Source organism: Rhinoderma darwinii, chromosome 1, assembly GCF_050947455.1.
Source record: "Rhinoderma darwinii isolate aRhiDar2 chromosome 1, aRhiDar2.hap1, whole genome shotgun sequence".
NCBI lineage: Eukaryota > Metazoa > Chordata > Amphibia > Anura > Rhinodermatidae > Rhinoderma > Rhinoderma darwinii.
The window spans coordinates 132,747,819-132,771,930 of NC_134687.1; the positions used below are offsets into that span (position 1 = coordinate 132,747,819).

General features: G+C 42.7%; 1 protein-coding gene across 2 annotated transcripts in view; it reads left to right on the forward strand.

Annotated features, from left to right (window-relative positions):
• The first annotated feature begins 14,490 nt into the window (after positions 1-14,490).
• The window catches only part of OTUD4 (OTU deubiquitinase 4), a 50,453-nt gene continuing 40,831 nt past the window's right edge, over positions 14,491-24,112 (forward strand). Inside the window, exons 1-4 of one of the 2 annotated variants that reach the window (XM_075860383.1) lie at positions 14,491-15,123; positions 20,739-20,822; positions 22,686-22,736; positions 24,001-24,047. In XM_075860383.1, the coding sequence (XP_075716498.1) occupies positions 14,968-15,123; positions 20,739-20,822; positions 22,686-22,736; positions 24,001-24,047 (338 nt within the window). In that variant the 5' untranslated portion in view covers positions 14,491-14,967. The remainder of the gene's footprint in view (positions 15,124-20,738; positions 20,823-22,685; positions 22,737-24,000; positions 24,048-24,112) is intronic. The other variant, XM_075860384.1, reaches the window with a different exon arrangement.

Genomic DNA, 24,112 nt, shown 5'->3' on the forward strand with positions numbered 1-24,112 from the left:
TAATATTTTTAGACCCAGCCCTATAGGTAACCAAAAAATTGAATCTGGTAAAAAATAACGCCCATCGAGCTTGTCTCGGGTTTAGCCTCCGGGCAGATTCTAGGAAAACCAGATTCTTTTGGTCGGTAAGGACCGTTACCTGGTGCCTAGCCCCCTCCAGGAAGTGGCGCCACTCTTCAAATGCCCATTTAATGGCTAAGAGTTCGCGGTTGCCAATATCATAGTTACTCTCAGTTGGCGAAAACTTCCTGGAGAAGTAGGCACAGGGGCGGAGATGGGTGAGGGACCTGGTACCCTGGGACAAGACAGCCCCCACTCCCACCTCAGATGCGTCAACTTCCACGATAAATGGCTCCATTTGGTTGGGCTGAACCAGCACCGGGGCCGAGATAAAGCACCTCTTAAGGACCTCAAAAGCTTGGACAGCCTCAGGAGGCCAGTGGAGGAGATCAGCTCCTTTGCGAGTGAGGTCCGTAAGAGGCTTAGCGATGACCGAGAAGTTAGCAATAAATCTCCTGTAATAATTAGCGTACCCCAAAAAACACTGTAACGCCTTCAGGGAGGCAGGTTGGACCCATTCCGCCACAGCCTGAACCTTGGCGGGGTCCATGCGGAATTCATGAGGAGTGAGGATTTGACCCAAAAATGGTATTTCCTGTACCCCAAACACACATTTTTCGGTTTTGGCAAACAGTTTGTTTTCCCGAAGGACCTGGAGCACCTTCCTGACATGCTCAATGTGGGAGGACCAGTCCTTGGAAAACACCAGTATGTCATCAAGGTACACTACAAGAAATATCCCCAGGTAATTTCTCAAAATCTCATTTATGAAATTCTGGAAGACCGCAGGGGCATTACACAACCCAAAGGGCATGACGAGGTATTCGAAATGGCCTTCGGGCGTGTTAAACGCAGTCTTCCACTCATCCCCCTCTTTGATGCGGATAAGGTTATACGCCCCCGGTAGATCCAACTTAGAGAACCATTGGGCCCCCTGAACCTGATTGAAGAGATCAGGAATCAAAGGAAGGGGATACTGGTTCCTTACCGTGACCTTATTCAGGCTACGGTAGTCAATGCATGGCCTAAGACCACCATCCTTCTTCCCTACGAAGAAGAAGCCAGCACCTACCGGAGAAGTAGAGGGACGAATGTAACCCTTGGCGAGGCATTCCTGGATATACTCTCTCATGGCTTCACGTTCGGGACAAGAAAGATTAAATATCCTACCCTTAGGAAGCTTAGCTCCTGGTACCAATTCGATTGCGCAATCGTATTCTCTATGAGGAGGTAACACTTCGGAGGCCTCTTTAGAGAAAACATCAGCGAAGTCCTGAACAAACTCTGGTAGCGTGTTCGCCTCCTCAGGGGGAGAAATAGAATTAACACAAAAACATGACGTAAAACATTCATTACCCCATTTGGTTAGCTCCCCAGTATTCCAGTCAAACGTGGGATTATGCAACTGCAACCAGGGAAGGCCTAGAACCAAATCGTACGATAATCCCTGCATCAACAGTACAGAGCACTGCTCCAAATGCATGGAGCCAACAAGGAGTTCAAAAACAGGGGTATGCTGTGTAAAATAACCATTAGCAAGAGGAGTGGAGTCGATACCCACTACCGGGACAGGTTTAGGCAAATCAATCAGAGGCATAGCAAGAGACATAGAAAATTCCACAGACATGATATTAGTAGAGGACCCTGAATCCACGAAGGCACTGCCGGTAGCAGACCTACCACCAAAAGAGACCTGAAAGGGAAGCAAGATCTTAGTACGTTTCCTATTTACGGGAAATACCTGTGCGCCCAAGTGACCTCCCCCCGATGATCACTTAGGCGCGGAAGTTCTCTGGCTGCATTCTTACGCTTAGGACAGTTGTTCACTTGATGCTTGTCATCCCCACAGTAGAAGCAGAGACCATTCTTCCTGCGGAATTCTCTACGTTGTTGGGGGGACACGGAGGCCCCGAGTTGCATAGGTATCTCTGAGTCTTTTGGGGAGAAACGAAGCAACGGAACTTCGGGAGGCATCATGGGGGAGTCGGAGGAGAAAACACAAACGTTCACGTTGTCGTTCCCTGAGACGTCGGTCAAGTCGTACCGCTAAAGCCATAACCTGGTCTAGGGAGTCAGAAGAGGGATAGCTAACTAGCAGGTCTTTCAGGGCATTCGACAGACCCAACCTAAACTGGCACCTTAAGGCAGGGTCATTCCACCGAGAAGCTACGCACCACTTCCTAAAGTCAGAACAATACTCCTCAACAAGTCTCTTACCCTGACGTAAGGTCACCAGCTGACTCTCGGCAAAGGCAGTCCTGTCAGTCTCGTCATAAATAAGTCCGAGAGCAGAAAAGAAACAATCAACGGAGGAAAGTTCAGGGGCGTCAGGAGCCAAGGAGAAGGCCCACTCTTGGGGCCCTTCCTGGAGCCGGGACATAATTATACCCACCCGCTGGCTCTCAGAACCTGAGGAATGGGGCTTTAAACGAAAGTAAAGCCTACAACTTTCCCGAAATGAGAGAAAAGCCCTCCGGTCCCCTGAGAACCGGTCGGGCAACTTGAGGTGGGGTTCAAGAGGTGAGGGGAACTACCAAGGTAGCATCAGGCTGGTTGACCCTCTGAGCCAGGGCCTGGACCTGTAGGGAGAGACCCTGCATTTGCTGAGCCAGGGTCTCACGGGGGTCCATAGTGGTGTCAGGGACCAGGGTAGACTAGGTATGGGCTTGTGATTATGTAATGACGGGGGGGTAGGGAAACAGACAAGTGAGCCCTAGTCTACCCGCACTTTGTCCCTGCCTACTTGCAACGACCCGCCCTAGGCGACGGGGTACAACTGGGCGGCGGTCCCTGCGCTCAGTAAGTGCACGACAAACATACAAGGGAATACAAGCAAGGGAAAGGGGCAGTTGCCCACGGCAACACCGTGAGCAACCAGAGTGGTGAACGAGCAGAGTCAAGCCAGGAGTGTGCGAGGTACCAAACGAAGAGCAGAAGAGTAGTCAGTAAGCCAGGGTCTGTATGGAGCAGGATCAAAAATAGAAGGAGCTGTAGCTGGGCCAGGAAACCACACGAAAAGAATCACAAGCACCGAGGGACAGGAAGGGCAGGCTTAAATAGACCGAGGGCGGGAGCTAGCGGAGTCTGGCCAGGTTGCGATAGGCTCTCCCACTCCAAAGCCTGCCAGCCTGAGTGGTGGAAGCTGGAGTCAGTCTCAGGGATGTAGATTCAGGTGCTGACTGATTAATTATGGGAGTTAACCCCGAAGCTGTGCCTGGCAGATCCTTTACAGATCTATCCTTCCATTATTAGTATTCAGTGAGATCTATCTCTCTATTATTAGTATACAGTGATCTATCCTTCCATTATTAGTATACAGTGATCTATCCTTCCATTATTAGTATACAGTGATCTATCCTTCCATTATTAGTATACAGTGATCTCTCTCTCTCTCCATTATTAGTATACAGTGATCTATCCCTCCATTATTAGTATACAGTGATCTATCCCTCCATTATTAGTATACAGTGAGATCTATCCTTCCATTATTAGTATACAGTGATCTATCTCTCTATTATTAGTATACAGTGATCTATCTCTATTATTAGTATACAGTGATCTATCCTTCCATTATTAGTATACAGTGATCTATCCTTCCATTATTAGTATACAGTGAGATCTATCTCTCTATTATTAGTATACAGTGATCTATCCCTCCATTATTAATATACAGTGATCTATCTCTCCATTATTAGTATACAGTGATCTATCCCTCCATTATTAGTATACAGTGAGATCTATCCTTCCATTATGAGTATACAGTGATCTATCCTTCCATTATTAGTATACAGTGATCTATCCTTCCATTATTAGTATACAGTGATCTCTCTCTCTCTCCATTATTAGTATACAGTGATCTATCTCTCCATTATTAGTATACAGTGATCTATCCCTCCATTATTAGTATACAGTGATCTATCCCTCCATTATTAGTATACAGTGAGATCTATCCTTCCATTATTAGTATACAGTGATCTATCCCTCCATTATTAGTATACAGTGATCTATCTCTCTATTATTAGTATACAGTGATCTATCCTTCCATTATTAGTATACAGTGAGATCTATCTCTCTATTATTAGTATACAGTGATCTATCTCTCTATTATTAGTATACAGTGATCTATCTCTCTATTATTAGTATACAATGATATATCCCTCCATTATTAGTATACAGTGATCTATCTCTCCATTATTAGTATACAGTGAGATCTATCCTTCCATTATGAGTATACAGTGATCTATCCTTCCATTATTAGTATACAGTGATCTATCCTTCCATTATTAGTATACAGTGATCTATCCCTCCATTATTAGTATACAGCGAGATCTATCTCTATTATTAGTATACAGTGATCTATATCTCTATTATTAGTATACAGTGATCTATCTCTATTATTAGTATACAGTGATCTATCCTTCCATTATTAGTATACAGTGATCTATCCTTCCATTATTAGTATACAGTGAGATCTATCTCTCTATTATTAGTATACAGTGATCTATCTCTCTATTATTAGTATACAGTGATCTATCTCTCTATTATTAGTATACAATGATATATCCCTCCATTATTAGTATACAGTGATCTATCTCTCCATTATTAGTATACAGTGATCTATCCCTCCATTATTAGTATACAGTGAGATCTATCCTTCCATTATGAGTATACAGTGATCTATCCTTCCATTATTAGTATACAGTGATCTATCCTTCCATTATTAGTATACAGTGATCTATCCCTCCATTATTAGTATACAGCGAGATCTATCTCTATTATTAGTATACAGTGATCTATATCTCTATTATTAGTATACAGTGATCTATCTCTATTATTAGTATACAGTGATCTATCTATTATTAGTATACAGTGATCTATCTCTCCATTATTAGTATACAGTGATCTATCCCTCCATTATTAGTATACAGTGATCTATCTCTCTATTAGGGGGGATTCACACGAGCGTGTATTCGGTCCGTGCGGGCCGCGTGGTTTTCACGCGGCACGCATGGACCAATACAAGTCTATGGGGCAGTACAGACAGTCCGTGCTTTTTGCGCAGCGTTTGTCTGCTGCGCAAAAAGCGCGACAGGTTCAATAACTCTGCGTATTTCGCGCATCACGCACCCATTGAAGTCAATGGGTGCGTGAAAATCACGCGCACCACACGGAAGCACTTCCGTGGGACGAGCGTGATTCGCGCAACAGCAGTGAAAAGGATGAATGAAAACCGAAAAGCACCACGTGCTTTTCTGTTTCCGAACATCCAAACGGAGTGTCTTTGCGATGAGCGAAGCCGGACAAGCGTACCGAAATTCACCGGGTTCGGCCAAACTCGTTTTGGCCGATCCCGGCAAAAAAATTATCGGTACGCGACGTCAGGAGATAGTCACTGTCCATGGTGCTGAAAGAGTTAAACTGTTTCAGCACCATGGACAGTGACTTGCGATCCCAAAATACATTAACCTGTAAAAAAAAAACGAAGTTCTAACTTACCGATTACTCCTGTCTCCTTCCTGCAGTCCGACCTCCCGGGATGACACTTCAGTTCAAGTGACAGCTCCAGCCAATCACAGGCCAAGCACAGGCTGCAGCCAATCACAGGCTGCAGCGGTCACTTGGACTGCTGCGTCATCCAGGGAGGTGGGGCCCGATGTCAAGAGAGGCGCGTCACCAAGGACGCGTCACCAAGGCAACGGCCGGGAAGTTCTCGGTAAGTAGGAACTTTATCTTTTTTTTTTACAGGTTTTTCGCTGTTGTGTTCGGCATTCACTGTCGAGGGTGCTGAAAGATTTAGCTCTTTCAGCACCTTGGACAGTGACGGGCGTTGACAAGCCTCATCTCTATGATGCCGGCTGCGCGAAAATCACGCAGCCGCGCATCAGACACGCATGACACACGCAGCTGTCAAATGGTTTTTGCGCTCGCAAAACGCTGCGTTGTTTGCGCGCGCAAAAACGCAACGTTCGTGTGAATCTCCCCTTATTAGTATACAGTGATCTATCCCTCCATTATTAGCAGTATACAGTTTTATACCCCTCCATTATTAGCAGTATACAGTGATCTATCCCTCCAATATTAGCAGTATACAGTGACCTAGCCCTCCATCATTAGCAGTATACAGTGATCTATCCTTCCATTATTAGCAGTATACAGTGATCTATCCCTCCATTATTAGCAGTATAGTGATCTAGCCCTCCATCATTAGCAGTATACAGTGATCTAGCCCTCCATTATTAGCAGTATACAGTGATCTATCCCTCCATTATTAGCAGTATACAGTGATCTATCCCTCCATTATTAGCAGTATACAGTGATCTATCCCTCCATTATTAGCAGTATACAGTGATCTATCCCTCCATTATTAGCAGTATACAGTGATCTATCCCTCCGTTATTAGCAGTATACAGTGATCTATCCCTCCGTTATTAGCAGTATACAGTGATCTATCCCTCCGTTATTAGCAGTATACAGTGATCTATCCCTCCGTTATTAGCAGTATACAGTGATCTATCCCTCCGTTATTAGCAGTATACAGTGATCTACCCCTCCATTATTAGCAGTATACAGTGATCTATCCCTCCATTATTAGCAGTATACAGTGATCTATCCCTCCATTATTAGCAGTATACAGTGATCTATCCCTCCGTTATTAGCAGTATACAGTGATCTATCCCTCCGTTATTAGCAGTATACAGTGATCTACCCCTCCGTTATTAGCAGTATACAGTGATCTATCCCTCCATCATTAGCATACAGTGATCTATCCCTCCATCATTAGCAGTATATAGTGATCTATCCCTCCATTATTAGCAGTATACAGTGATCTAGCCCTCCATTATTAGTATACAGTGATCTATCCCTCCATTATTAGCAGTATACAGTGATCCATCCCTCCATCATTAGCAGTATACAGTGATCTATCCCTCCATTATTAGCAGTATACAGTGATCTATCCCTCCATTATTAGCAGTATACAGTTTTATACCCCTCCATTATTAGCAGTATACAGTGATCTACCCCTCCATTATTAGCAGTATACAGTGATCTACCCCTCCATTATTAGCAGTATACAGTGATCTACCCCTCCATTATTAGCAGTATACAGTGATCTAACCCTCCATTATTAGCAGTATACAGTGATCTACCCCTCCATTATTAGCAGTATACAGTGATCTATCCCTCCATTATTAGCAGTATACAGTGATCTATTCCTCCATTATTAGCAGTATACAGTGATCTATCCCTCCATTATTAGCAGTATACAGTGATCTATCCCTCCATTATTAGCAGTATAAAGTGATCTATCCCTCCATTATTAGCAGTATACAGTGATCTATCCCTCCATTATTAGCAGTATACAGTGATCTATCCCTCCATTATTAGCAGTATACAGTGATCTATCCCTCCATTATTAGCAGTATACAGTGATCTATCCCTCCATTATTAGCAGTATACAGTGATCTATCCCTCCATTATTAGCAGTATACAGTTTTATACCCCTCCATTATTAGCAGTATACAGTGATCTACCCCTCCATTGTTAGCAGTATACAGTGATCTATCCCTCCATTATTAGCAGTATACAGTGATCTATCCCTCCATTATTAGCAGTATACAGTGACCTACCCCTCCATTATTAGCAGTATACAGTGATCTATCCCTCCGTTATTAGCAGTATACAGTGATCTATCCCTCCATTATTAGCAGTATACAGTGACCTATCCCTCCATTATTAGCAGTATACAGTGATCTATCCCTCCATTATTAGCAGTATACAGTGACCTACCCCTCCATTATTAGCAGTATACAGTGATCTATCCCTCCATTATTAGCAGTATACAGTGATCTATCCCTCCATTATTAGCAGTATACAGTGATCTACCCCTCCTTTATTAGCAGTATAGAGTGATCTATCCCTCCATTATTAGCAGTATACAGTGATCTACCCCTCCATTATTAGCAGTATACAGTGATCTACCCCTCCATTATTAGCAGTATACAGTGATCTACCCCTCCATTATTAGCAGTATACAGTGATCTACCCCTCCATTATTAGCAGTATACAGTGATCTACCCCTCCATTATTAGCAGTATACAGTGATCTATCCCTCCATTATTAGCAGTATACAGTGATCTACCCCTCCATTATTAGCAGTATACAGTGATCTATCCCTCCATTATTAGCAGTATACAGTGATCTATCCCTCCATTATTAGCAGTATACAGTGATCTACCCCTCCATTATTAGCAGTATACAGTGATATATCCCTCCATTATTAGCAGTATACAGTGATCTACCCCTCCATCATTAGCAGTATACAGTGATCTACCCCTCCATTATTAGCAGTATACAGTGATCTACCCCTCCATTATTAGCAGTATACAGTGATCTATCCTTCCATCATTAGCAGTAAACAGTGATCTACCCCTCCATCATTAGCAGTATACAGTGATCTACCCCTCCATTATTAGCAGTATACAGTGATCTATCCCTCCATCATTAGCAGTATACAGTGATCTACCCCTCCATTATTAGCAGTATAGTGACCTAGCCCTCCATTATTAGCAGTATACAGTGCTCTACCCCTCCATTATTAGCAGTATACAGTGATCTATCCCTCCATTATTAGCAGTATACAGTGATCTATCCCTCCATCATTAGCAGTATACAGTGATCTATCCCTCCGTCATTAGCAGTATACAGTGACCTATCCCTCCATTATCAGTATACAGTGAACTATCCCTCCATTATTATCAGTATACAGTGATCTACCCCTCCATTATTAGCACTATACAGTGATCTACCCCTCCATTATTATCAGTATACAGTGAACTATCCCTCCATTATTAGCAGTATACAGTGATCTACCCCTCCATCATTAGCAGTATACAGTGAACTATCCCTCCATCATTAGCAGTATACAGTGATCTATCCATCCATTATTAGCAGTATACAGTGATCTATCCCTCCATTATTAGCACTATACAGTGACCTATCCCTCCATTATTAGCAGTATACAGTGATCTACCCCTCCATCATTAGCAGTATAGTGATCTACCCCTCCATCATTAGCAGTATACAGTGATCTACCCCTCCATTATTATCAGTATACAGTGAACTACCCATCCATCATTAGCAGTATACAGTGATCTACCCCTCCATCATTAGCAGTATAGTGATCTACCCCTCCATCATTAGCAGTATAGTGATCTACCCCTCCATCATTAGCAGTATACAGTGATCTACCCCTCCATTATTATCAGTATACAGTGAACTACCCCTCCATCATTAGCAGTATACAGTGATCTATCCCTCCATTATTAGCACTATACAGTGATCTACCCCTCCATTATTATCAGTATACAGTGAACTATCCCTCCATCATTAGCAGTATACAGTGATCTACCCCTCCATCATTAGCAGTATACAGTGAACTATCCCTCCATCATTAGCAGTATACAGTGATCTATCCATCCATCATTAGCAGTATACAGTGACCTATCCCTCCATCATTAGCAGTATACAGTGATCTACCCCTCCATTATTAGCAGTATACAGTGATCTACCCCTCCATTATTAGCAGTATACAGTGATCTATCCTTCCATCATTAGCAGTATACAGTGATCTACCCCTCCATTATTAGCAGTATACAGTGATCTATCCCTCCATTATTAGCAGTATACAGTGATCTATCCCTCCATCATTAGCAGTATACAGTGATCTATCCCTCCGTCATTAGCAGTATACAGTGACCTATCCCTCCATTATCAGTATACAGTGAACTATCCCTCCATTATTATCAGTATACAGTGATCTACCCCTCCATTATTAGCAGTATACAGTGATCTACCCCTCCATTATTAGCAGTATACAGTGATCTACCCCTCCATTATTAGCAGTATACAGTGATCTACCCCTCCATTATTAGCAGTATACAGTGATCTATCCCTCCATTATTAGCAGTATACAGTGATCTACCCCTCCATTATTAGCAGTATACAGTGATCTATCCCTCCATTATTAGCAGTATACAGTGATCTATCCCTCCATTATTAGCAGTATACAGTGATCTACCCCTCCATTATTAGCAGTATACAGTGATATATCCCTCCATTATTAGCAGTATACAGTGATCTACCCCTCCATCATTAGCAGTATACAGTGATCTACCCCTCCATTATTAGCAGTATACAGTGATCTACCCCTCCATTATTAGCAGTATACAGTGATCTATCCTTCCATCATTAGCAGTAAACAGTGATCTACCCCTCCATCATTAGCAGTATACAGTGATCTACCCCTCCATTATTAGCAGTATACAGTGATCTATCCCTCCATCATTAGCAGTATACAGTGATCTACCCCTCCATTATTAGCAGTATAGTGACCTAGCCCTCCATTATTAGCAGTATACAGTGCTCTACCCCTCCATTATTAGCAGTATACAGTGATCTATCCCTCCATTATTAGCAGTATACAGTGATCTATCCCTCCATCATTAGCAGTATACAGTGATCTATCCCTCCGTCATTAGCAGTATACAGTGACCTATCCCTCCATTATCAGTATACAGTGAACTATCCCTCCATTATTATCAGTATACAGTGATCTACCCCTCCATTATTAGCACTATACAGTGATCTACCCCTCCATTATTATCAGTATACAGTGAACTATCCCTCCATTATTAGCAGTATACAGTGATCTACCCCTCCATCATTAGCAGTATACAGTGAACTATCCCTCCATCATTAGCAGTATACAGTGATCTATCCATCCATTATTAGCAGTATACAGTGATCTATCCCTCCATTATTAGCACTATACAGTGACCTATCCCTCCATTATTAGCAGTATACAGTGATCTACCCCTCCATCATTAGCAGTATAGTGATCTACCCCTCCATCATTAGCAGTATACAGTGATCTACCCCTCCATTATTATCAGTATACAGTGAACTACCCATCCATCATTAGCAGTATACAGTGATCTACCCCTCCATCATTAGCAGTATAGTGATCTACCCCTCCATCATTAGCAGTATACAGTGATCTACCCCTCCATTATTATCAGTATACAGTGAACTACCCCTCCATCATTAGCAGTATACAGTGATCTATCCCTCCATTATTAGCACTATACAGTGATCTACCCCTCCATTATTATCAGTATACAGTGAACTATCCCTCCATTATTAGCAGTATACAGTGATCTACCCCTCCATCATTAGCAGTATACAGTGAACTATCCCTCCATCATTAGCAGTATACAGTGATCTATCCATCCATCATTAGCAGTATACAGTGACCTATCCCTCCATCATTAGCAGTATACAGTGATCTACCCCTCCATTATTAGCAGTATACAGTGATCTACCCCTCCATTATTAGCAGTATACAGTGATCTATCCTTCCATCATTAGCAGTATACAGTGATCTACCCCTCCATTATTAGCAGTATACAGTGATCTATCCCTCCATTATTAGCAGTATACAGTGATCTATCCCTCCATCATTAGCAGTATACAGTGATCTATCCCTCCGTCATTAGCAGTATACAGTGACCTATCCCTCCATTATCAGTATACAGTGAACTATCCCTCCATTATTAGCAGTATACAGCGATCTACCCCTCCATTATTAGCACTATACAGTGATCTACCCCTCCATTATTATCAGTATACAGTGAACTATCCCTCAATTATTAGCAGTATACAGTGATCTACCCCTCCATTATTAGTATACAGTGATCTACCCCTCCATTATTAGCAGTATACAGTGATCTACCCCTCCATCATTAGCAGTATACAGTGAACTATCCCTCCATCATTAGCAGTATACAGTGATCTACCCCTCCATTATTAGCAGTATACAGTGATATACCCCTCCATCATTAGCAGTATACAGTGAACTATCCCTCCATCATTAGCAGTATACAGTGATCTATCCATCCGTTATTAGCAGTATACAGTGATCTATCCCTCCATTATTAGCACTATACAGTGACCTATCCCTCCATTATTATACAGTGATCTACCCCTCCATCATTAGCAGTATAGTGATCTACCCCTCCATCATTAGCAGTATACAGTGATCTACCCCTCCATTATTATCAGTATACAGTGAACTACCCCGCCATCATTAGCAGTATACAGTGATCTACCCCTCCATCATTAGCAGTATACAGTGATCTACCCCTCCATCATTAGCAGTATACAGTGATCTACCCCTCCATCATTAGCAGTATACAGTGATCTACCCCTCCATTATTAGCAGTATACAGTGATCTACCCCTCCATCATTAGCAGTATACAGTGATCTACCCCTCCATCATTAGCAGTATACAGTGATCTACCCCTCCATCATTAGCAGTATACAGTGATCTACCCCTCCATTATTAGCAGTATAGTGACCTAGCCCTCCATTATTAGCAGTATACAGTGATCTACCCCTCCATTATTAGTATAGTGACCTAGGCCTCCATTATTAGCAGTATACAGTGATCTACCCCTCCATTATTAGTATACAGTGATCTATCCCTCCATCATTAGCAGTATACAGTGATCTATCCCTCCGTCATTAGCAGTATACAGTGACCTATCCCTCCATTATCAGTATACAGTGAACTATCCCTCCATTATTAGCAGTATACAGTGATCTACCCCTCCATTATTAGTATACAGTGATCTACCCCTCCATCATTAGCAGTATACAGTGATCTACCCCTCCATCATTAGCAGTATACAGTGATCTCTCCCTCCATCATTAGCAGTATACAGTGATCTCTCCCTCCATTATTAGCAGCATACAGTGATCTATCCCTCCATTATTAGCACTATACAGTGATCTACCCTTCCATTATTAGCACTATACAGTGATCTACCCCTCCATTATTAGTATACAGTGATCTACCCCTCCATCATTAGCATACAGTGATCTACCCCTCCATTATTAGCAGTATACAGTGATCTATCCCTCCATTATTAGCAGTATACAGTGATCTATCCCTCCATTATTAGCAGTATACAGTGATCTACCCCTCCATTATTAGCAGTATACAGTGATCTATCCCTCCATTATTAGCAGTATACAGTGATCTACCCCTCCATCATTAGCAGTATACAGTGATCTATCCCTCCATCATTAGCAGTATACAGTGATCTATCCCTCCGTTATTAGCAGTATACAGTGATCTATCCCTCCGTTATTAGCAGTATACAGTGATCTATCCCTCCGTTATTAGCAGTATACAGTGATCTATCCCTACATTATTAGCAGTATACAGTGATCTACCCCTCCATTATTAGTATACAGTGATCTACCCCTCCATTATTAGCAGTATACAGTGATCTACCCCTCCATTATTAGCAGTATACAGTGATCTACCCCTCCATTATTAGCAGTATACAGTGATCTACCCCTCCATCATTAGCAGTATACAGTGATCTATCCCTCCATTATTAGCAGTATACAGTGATCTACCCCTCCATCATTAGCAGTATACAGTGATCTACCCCTCCATCATTAGCAGTATACAGTGATCTACCCCTCCATCATTAGCAGTATACAGTGATCTATCCCTCCATTATTAGCAGTATACAGTGATCTATCTCTCCATTATTAGTATACAGTGATCTATCCCTCCATCATTAGCAGTATACAGTGATCTATCCCTCCATTATTAGCAGTATACAGTGATCTATCCCTCCATCATTAGCAGTATACAGTGATCTATCCCTCCATCATTAGCAGTATACAGTGATCTATCCCTCCATCATTAGCAGTATACAGTGATCTACCCCTCCATCATTAGCAGTATACCGTGATCTATCCCTCCATCATTAGCAGTATACAGTGATCTATCCCTCCATCATTAGCAGTATACAGTGATCTACCCCTCCATCATTAGCAGTATACAGTTTTATACCCCTCCATCATTAGCAGTATACAGTGATCTACCCCTCCATCATTAGCAGTATACAGTTTTATACCCCTCCATCATTAGCAGTATACAGTGATCTACCCCTCCATCATTAGCAGTATACAGTGATCTATCCCTCCATCATTAGCAGTATACAGTGATCTACCCCTCCATCATTAGCAGTATACAGTGATCTACCCCTCCATCATTAGCAGTATACAGTGCTCCTTCCCTCCATTATTAGCAGTATACAGTGATCTATCCCTACATTATTAGCAGTATACAGTGATCTACCCCTCCATTATTAGTATACAGTGATCTACCCCTCCATTATTAGTATACAGTGATCTACCCCTCCATCATTAGCAGTATACAGTGCTCCTTCCCTCCATTATTAGCAGTATACAGTGATCTACCCCTCCATCATTAGCAGTATACAGTTTTATACCTCTCCATTAGAAGTACACAGCCCCCGTTATGGGTATAGAGCGCCTGCTGCCAGTGTGCTCAGTGAGTGGCACTTGCAGTAAGGGGCCGTCCGCCGCTCTGCGCCTGTCCGCGGTGATCGCAGCCGACACTTCCTGCTCCTCCTCCTCCCTGCCCTGTGCTCGCTCTCACCGTCCCGCTCACACTACTATCTAAACTGAAAACAAAACTTTTCTCATCCGGAGCCACTTTCGTTTCTGGTTGTGTCCTCGGCGGCTCCGTGTGCTTGTTCCGCCCTCCCTGTGCTCGTAGTCATGTGCCCGGGCTCAATGCTGGCTGCAGCTCAGTAGCAGGGGGCCCTGTCTGTCACCTCTAGCTGGCACTACACGTGGAGATCCTGTGCCCCTCTCATGCCCCCCTCATACAGGCTCCATGCCACACGGCCCCACTCCTCCCCATGCCCGGCTCACCCTTTCCCATGCGGGCTAGATAAGGACGATCAGCTGGCCTTTCTTGACTTTCGGTTCGGCGTTTGCTTTCTGGCAGGTGAGCAGCCATGGACGGGCACAGAGAAGAAGCTGCAGCCCCTGTCCCCGGCAATGCTGGGAATACAGAGGAGGCTGCAATGGACACTTATCTGAGGTCCAATGGGCTGTACAGGAAGAAGATTGCCAAGGACGGCTCCTGTCTATTCAGGGCAGTGGCTGAGCAGGTAATATCCGCGCCGCACGTGAGGTTGTCAATATTGTCAGCTCTGTTATAGGGGTCTCCAAACTGGGGCCCTCAGTTCCAGCGCCTCTCCTGTAGGGGGCAGTGTTTGTTTATATTCACCTGCCTGTAAATATGTATGGACGGAAGGAAGTCAATACCTCCCCCCCCCCTCCCCCCTTATCATTTCTACCCACAGTCTCTGGAAATAAGATGATATCTAGTGCCCTGTTGTTGTTTTTTTTTAGCAATATATGTTCCTGGACCATCCCTTTTATGACATGTAACCCCCTCCTGTAGTTTTTTGCTCCCATAGGGCATATAAAGAAGGCAATAAGTGAACATGAGAACTGTTACCTCAACACCTGACTGTGTTTACATCGGCGTCTGAGGCAGATACCGTCATTTTTTACATATAACCCGATGGAAACCATTAAAGTCAATGGGTTCTGTCGGGTGCTGTTGGTTTCTGTCGTGCGATGGATTCAGTGACTCCGGTTTATTCGTAGTTCTGCTCCTATGACAGAGTGGAACAACGGGAAACCGGAACGCAGATGCGAACAAAGCCTTAAGCAGCTCGGCTGCAAATGTGGTAAAACCTGTACCAGGCAGTTATTGTGCCCAGTGCGTATATTATAAACCAATCCGAGCGTTAACCGGAACCTGTCATCAGCATACATCTAATATAATAAGTAATGAGGCACTCTTATCATGGACCCTAGACCCTGCTACATCTGCTTCATCTGTCTTTGATGGTTACAGGCTTCTAAACATTTAGGCCTCATGCCCACAGCCGTATTACAGATGCACGTGGTATAGAAATTCGACATATCTGTAGGTTCACACTATACCTCATGGGGCACATGAGTTTTTTTTTTTCCAGATAAAAATCCAATAGCAAAAAATTTTGACACGCTCCATTACATTCGGTAGTATGGAGATTTTCTTCACTATAAGCATTTCTTCTAAGTGAGAATATGGTCCCTAGTGTAGATGGCACTGGCCCATAATATGGCATTGCCATGTGCATGAGTCCTTATTCCCACCAAAATTCTGTTATTATACGCTGGCATGTGCTCTATCTTGTACCAGTTGCTAAGACCTGTCCCTCACTGCTCCCTACTAAGGTGTTAGGCCTCATGCACACGACCGTAGCCGTGTGCACGGCCGTGATTTTCGGGTCGGCCGGCTGCGGACTGTCAGCCGCGGGCCGCCCGCAAATCGCGGGACATGCACATGGCCGCCGTCATTGTTTTCAATGAGCCCAAAGAGAAGAAGATGTCCGTAATAGGACATGCCCGTTCTTTCTGCGGTGCGGGTTCCCGGGCCATGCACGGACCATAAAAACTACGGTCGTGTGCATGGCCCCATAGAAAAGAATGGGGCCGCAATTCTCCCGTGGATTTTCGGGGGAATTGCGGCCGCAAAAACACGTTCGTGTGCATGGGGCCTAAAGCTGTGATTATTTGTACACTGTTAAACCTGCTGGTATTTTTTTTTAATTCTATTTCCATGAATGTATGTAGAGTTCCGTAGAAAATAAAAACTTATTTACCCCGTTTTTTTTTCTATTTTTGTTAATTTGTCACATTTAAATCATCTAACTTATTTTAATAAAAGATAATGAAACGCGAGTAAACACAACATACAGCTTTGTAATGATCATTCCATTTATTGAGGATAAAGATTTATTGAAAACCTCTATCAATCACCCTTGTGAAAAAGTAATTGCCCCTAAACCTAATAACTAGTTGCGCTGCCATTGGCGGTAACAACTGCAATCAAATGTTTGCAATAACTTGTGATGAGTCTTTTACATTGTAGAGGAATTTTGGCCCACTCTTTTTTGCGGAAATGTTTTAATTCCGCTACATCGGAGGGCTTTCGAGCATAAACTGCTTGTTTAAGGTCTTGCCACAGCATTTAGGGTTGCACGATGCATCGAAATATCGATTCTATTTTGATGCTGTGTACCCTCAAACGGATCGATATCGAATAGACCTCCAGCCAGGACGCGATGTCTATTCACACTTCGGTAACATTTGCGTGGGAGTTAATGACAGCAAGCGTGATCTCACGAGATCATGCTTGCTGTCATGAAGTCCCACACAAACGTTACCGAAGTGTCGGGATTGTGAATAGACCTCGCATCCTGACTGGAAGCGATGTCTATTCACTCTCGAGACACTTCAGTAACGTTAATGTGTGAGTATGTGACAGCACGGCATGATCTCGCAAGATCACTATGTGCTGAGTACATGAATGGAGAGAAGTGTATGACGCTGATTGGTCAGCATCATGCACTTCTCTTTATAACGCCCACTTGGTCAAAAAGTAAAACACGCCATTAGCATAAATCTAAAATAGGTCATAACTCTGTCAAAATTGATCGTTTTTCTAAATAAATAAAAAACCCTGTAAAAAGAAGCCTCGTAAAAAGAGGTAGCATGTCACTTCTTGAGGCATTTTTGGAGCCGATTTTTCATTGACACCATGAAAAACGAAGCTTAATTTTCGGCTCCGTCATTTTAAGCCACTTCTTTTTCTACGTGTGAACATGGTCGCTTTATGATCTAAAACTTTCAAGTGTGACAAATATGCAAAAAGACATTGGAAAAGGGGCAAAAACAGTGTGTGTGTGTAACCTTTTGATATTTTGTGGGAGCACAATTTCAATATCACAGAAAACAGTGAATGCTGTGTGTGTATATATATATACCAGTACAAATGGTGGCTCCTGCACTCTGTGAAATATTTGCAGCCAGGGGCAGCTTGAAGCACCTGTCTATTCTATATGTTCTTATGCCGTGCTTGTATCTACTTGTTATTTGTAATCGCATTCCATAAAGATTCCAGATACTGAGCATTTCCCTGGTATTGTAGTGAAATTCAGCAATTTCTAATGCGCAATCACTAATACAAAAAATGCTCACCGGATCATCAGCTTGGTCTAAGTTTCAAGGGCATGTACACCTAAAGCTGCATTCTCTGTAGTAAACAAACTAGATTCCCTGGTATGTACAGTATATCGTGCAGCTACCTCCATTCTATGAGATGTACAGTATATCGTGCAGCTACCTCCATTCTATGAGATGTACAGTATATCGTGCAGCTACCTCCATTCTATGAGATGTACAGGATATCGTGCAGCTACCTCCATTCTATGAGATGTACAGTATATCGTGCAGCTACCTCCATTCTATGAGATGTACAGGATATCGTGCAGCTACCTCCATTCTATGAGATGTACAGGATATCGTGCAGCTACCTCCATTCTGAGATGTACAGTATATCGTGCAGCTACCTCCATTCTATGCGATGTACAGTATATCGTGCAGCTACCTCCATTCTATGAGATGTACAGTATATCGTGCAGCTACCTCCATTCTATGAGATGTACAGGATATCGTGCAGCTACCTCCATTCTGAGATGTACAGTATATCGTGCAGCTACCTCCATTCTGAGATGTACAGTATATCGTGCAGCTACCTCCATTCTATGAGATGTACAGGATATCGTGCAGCTACCTCCATTCTATGAGATGTACAGGATATCGTGCAGCTACCTCCATTCTGAGATGTACAGTATATCGTGCAGCTACCTCCATTCTATGCGATGTACAGTATATCGTGCAGCTACCTCCATTCTATGAGATGTACAGGATATCGTGCAGCTACCTCCATTCTGAGATGTACAGTATATCGTGCAGCTACCTCCATTCTATGAGATGTACAGGATATCGTGCAGCTACCTCCATTCTATGAGATGTACAGGATATCGTGCAGCTACCTCCATTCTATGAGATGTACAGGATATCGTGCAGCTACCTCCATTCTATGAGATGTACAGGATATCGTGCAGCTACCTCCATTCTGAGATGTACAGTATATCGTGCAGCTACCTCCATTCTATGAGATGTACAGTATATCGTGCAGCTACCTCCATTCTGAGATGTACAGTATATCGTGCAGCTACCTCCATTCTGAGATGTACAGTATATCGTGCAGCTACCTCCATTCTATGAGATGTACAGTATATCGTGCAGCTACCTCATATGAGATGTACAGTATATCATGCAGCTACCTCCTATGAGATGTACAGTATATCATGCAGCTACCTCCTATGAGATGTACAGTATATCGTGCAGCTACCTCCATTCTATGAGATGTACAGTATATCGTGCAGCTACCTCCATTCTATGAGATGTACAGTATATCGTGCAGCTACCTCCATTCTATGAGATGTACAGTATATCGTGCAGCTACCTCATATGAGATGTACAGTATATCATGCAGCTACCTCCTATGAGATGTACAGTATATCGTGCAGCTACCTCCATTCTGAGATGTACAGTATATCGTGCAGCTACCTCCATTCTGAGATGTACAGTATATCGTGCAGCTACCTCCATTCTATGAGATGTACAGTATATCGTGCAGCTACCTCCATTCTATGAGATGTACAGTATATCGTGCAGCTACCTCATATGAGATGTACAGTATATCATGCAGCTACCTCCTATGAGATGTACAGTATATCGTGCAGCTACCTCCATTCTGAGATGTACAGTATATCGTGCAGCTACCTCCATTCTGAGATGTACAGTATATCGTGCAGCTACCTCCATTCTGAGATGTACAGTATATCGTGCATCTACCTCCATTAGGGAATGTATAGAAATGGAAGTTTTTTACTATATTGTCTGTAAACTTGGAAGTAACTGTACAGGACGCTTCAAGTCCATTTACTTAAGTGGAAAAACCAACAAAGTTTTAGCCTCCTTTTATCATTACCCTGGTTTTTGGTTCTTTGTTTCAGGACCATAGCATTACTGCTTCCATAAAATTGTAATCTGTTACCTCTTCTATCCAATGTCTAGTGTATGAAAGTAAGTATTGTCATACAACGAGAGTTGTGTGTGGGAATACAATGATATATCTGATCCGTGCTATAGCCAGTGATGAGTAACACTACTCACCTTTCTGATTTAGTATTGCTCCTAGTGCTTTTCTATCAAAGCGACCCTCCAGTCCCGGTACAACATTTTAAATATGATGGTGTATATGGAGTAATATAACCTGGTGCCCTCCAGTTGTGCCCCTCTGCCGTGTATTCGGCGTTTAAGGGTCCCCCTCTGGGCTGTCCCAAAATGGCTGCAGTGCTTCTTAGACTACGAGTGTGAGACACTCCCACTGTTCTTGGATTGGCCAGGGCTGCTCACGTGAGCAGTTCTATCCAATCCATGAACAGTGGGAGTGTCTTAAACTCAGTCTGAGAAGCCCTGTGGCCGTTTTGAGACAACACAGAGGGGGACCCTTAAACGCCGAATCCACGGCAGAAGGGCACAACTGGAGGGCACCAGGTTATATTACTACATATGCCCCATCGCATTTATCATTTTTTCCTGATACCGTTGGGTCACTTTAATACAGTTTTTGCTTTTTGTAGCTCTGCTGCCTTTTACATCAGAATTTATACAATGGGATGTTCATTTAATAGCTAAATACCCTGAATATAAACTAGTCCTAGTAGATAATTGGCAGTGATAAAAATAAAATAAAAAATGGCATAGTATGATGTGGCTGATTATGTAATATGGTCGTTGTGTTTGTTTCTAGGTTTTGCACACTCAGGCACAACATCTGGAAGTCAGGCAATCCTGTATAAAATATCTGCGTGAAAATCGTACCCACTTTGAAGCAGTAAGTAAAATGAGAATTTCTCTTTACCTGTGCTCATTGACCCCTTGGCACTGTCTCCAGATAGCATGGCAAAATAAATGGGTTTGTCTACGTCTCACAACTCCTCTTCGCATATATTCCACCTTCCGACAACCGATGACCTATCCACCAGATAGGTCATCAGTACATAATCTGTGGGGGTCAGACACCCGCACAGATCAGCTGGTCCGGTGCCTCTGTGCACCGGACATACATGCTGGAAGCCCTTCGCTCCAGCCAATGAATAGCGGCCGAGCTGCAGTACTGCAGCTCTGCTCCTATTCAAGTGAATAGGATCGGAACTGCAGTTCTGCATCACGGCCGCTATGCTATGTATGAAGCCAACTGCTTCTGGGTTCCGTATATTGCATTATGTGCCACAACATCTGGTGCCCGCAGGCCACCGGAGCGTTTTATATTTGCGGGGTCCGGGTGTCGGACCCACACCGATGATATACTGATGACCTATCCGGTGGATAGGTCATCAGTTGTCAGAAGGTGGACAACCCCTTTAAAGGCATGTATAGCGAACAAAGGGTGGTCATCTAATTGGAACCACCGAGAAAACAGAGATAGGAATGGAGTACAGCCCTGCCATTGAAGGGCCACGATGATGCTGTTTATAAATCGTAGGGGTCCATTTGTTTCAGTGGGCATCTCCCTCCTGTTTTTTTATATCTATGTTGGCTCTGCAGGGAGAAACCGGTTGAAAACATGAGTTAATGTATAAGCTGTCGCTACAGTGACATGGAGCACGGCCAGGTGACCACACTAAATCTGTGCAGCACCAGCCCTGTTACTTGCATTGATATGAAAGGTTGGAGACAAGTGTTCTTCGTGGCTCCTTACCAGAGATTTAAATCGGTGGTATGGGATTAGAAAAAAGGGTTTGCTTAATTAATTGTTTCCTCTGAATTAGAGCTGCTCTTCCCCATGTTATGTTCTGGTATTGCAGTTCAACCCCATTCACTTGATTGAAGCTGCAATACCAACCAAAGACAATGGGCAAGAGTGTTAATATTTTTGGAAACAAAAAGAGTAGACTTTTTTTTTTTGTCTGATCCCGAACAAACTTTAACAGTAGCATTATGGGTCCCAGAAGTGGACAAGCTTGTCTTATTTATTATTATTTATATGTTATGCAATGGCAAATATATACGTCACCACAAACTGTACCCTTATTCTCTTTTCATGCTGCGTTTAATGATCTCAGTTTGTTGTATTCGTTAAAGGGAGGCTGTCACCAATCCTAACAAAGGCATCTGTCACCCATAGACTACAATGGTATCCGTTTAACAGATATGTCATGAAAAGCTATTGAAAAGCCCATGATGTATCCGTTTAAGAGATGTCTGTAACAGATGCCATACGTTGGCATCTATTACACATAGGCTACCGTGTTAAAAAAAAGTAAATGTTTAACGTATAGGTTTTTTGTTTTTACTGGATAGAACAGCGTAGTCTAAAACGCTATTCTAACATGCAAAAAAAAAAAAGTTCTTACCCATGTATACCTCCCGATGGAGACCAAAAGAACTCTTTTGACCTCTGTCTGTATAATTGAAGCCTATGGGTGCATTTGACATATGCGTCGGGAGCTTTCAAAGGTCCAAGGGAAAATGTCGTTTGAAAGGGGCATGGGGTCCACAGAGTAGTGTCTCCCAACCAAGTGATCAGCACTAGGATATACACACAGCAGCATATGGAGATGGTGCCCCAATACAGAATGCAATCTTTGTGTGCTTATACATTGAAACACATACCGTACTTCTCAAATAATCTTGCTATGCAAATATCCTTTGTCATCATTTTAAACTGCTGTGTTTTTTTTGTTTGTTTTTTTAGTTTATTGAGGGTTCTTTTGAAGAGCATTTGAAGCGTCTGGCAAATCCACAGGTGGGCCGGAGGCTATGGCAAGCATAACTTTCAATAAATATACAACCAGATATATAAACATCCAAAACTAGGAAACCGTTTATATAAACAGGCAGGGGGATAATATTGTTTACCAGACTAATAATTAAAATAGTCTGATAAATATCCCTGGTGAATCTCTGATGGTACACCAAGAGTCCAATTCTTCCCTTTTCCGTGAGAGAACTTCTTCCAGCCACCGAGAGGATGAATGGGGGATTTTGTATTTCTAAGGATGACATATCAGTCAGCTAGTGTTTGACACTAATTTTTTTTGTGAGAAAAGAGATGGAAAAAAAGATGAAGATCTGGGTTTAGAGGGGTTGGGTTAGACCGTAGCCTGCAAGACACTATATTAGATCAAATGTAAGCAATTTGGGAGATCCCCTGATCAGGACACAGTGTTTCTAGCTACAAAAATCAATGGCAAAAGTGGCTCTTTGCTCTGGAGTTCTGCTGGCGTTCATTGAAATCAGTGGCTATCCATTGATTGTATTGCGTGCTAAGTAATGCTTAATTAAAACGAGCATTTAGATTGCAGTTCCTTTGGTGATCATTGAAATGGGTTCCCTATGTACAGATGTGCTTCAGGGTACCTACCGCTTTTCAAGGGTTCTGTACGTTATGATTGATGCCACTGTGTGCTGTGTCAACCCATTCCCTTAAATGTAGCAGAGTTGCAATACCAAATATGCAGCATGGGCAAGAGTTTTACGGGAATATCCTATCAATAGTTAAAGGCCAGATACGCGTTTTGGATTTTTTGGATTTTTTTTTTGAGATACAGCTGCTTTGTTTTCTGTATACAGAGCTGCTGTATCTTGCGCTGAGACGTAAATCTATCAGGTCACGACGGGTTAAGTGTCTGCAGATGCAGGATCGAGCGATTACCGATCACATCTAAGTTATGAACTTAGATGTGATCGATGACAGGTGGATCTGACACGCGGGACCCGCTGTCACTGAACCAGTCAGTGCCGCTGACCTGATGGATTCACGTCCCAGCGCAAGATACAGCTGCTCTGTATACAGGATACAAAGCAGCTGTATCTCAAAAAGTAAAAATATTTTTTAATAAAAAGTATTTAGAAAGTTTCACAAAACAGAGTTTTATTTAAAAATGTTTTATTTATTTATACCATAAAAGGTTAATCCAGTAACCGTCCATCATATACATGTCATGTATTTATCGTGTGTCTGATGATGTTGGGAACCTTCTTTTTAATCTAAACATTTTTCATTGTAGGAATGGGTTGGTCAAGTTGAAATAAGTGCCCTTTCTTTAATGTTCAAGTAAGTAATGTCCGTTATTTTACTTGTATGCAAAATAAATAATTAAGAAACATAATTAGTATGGG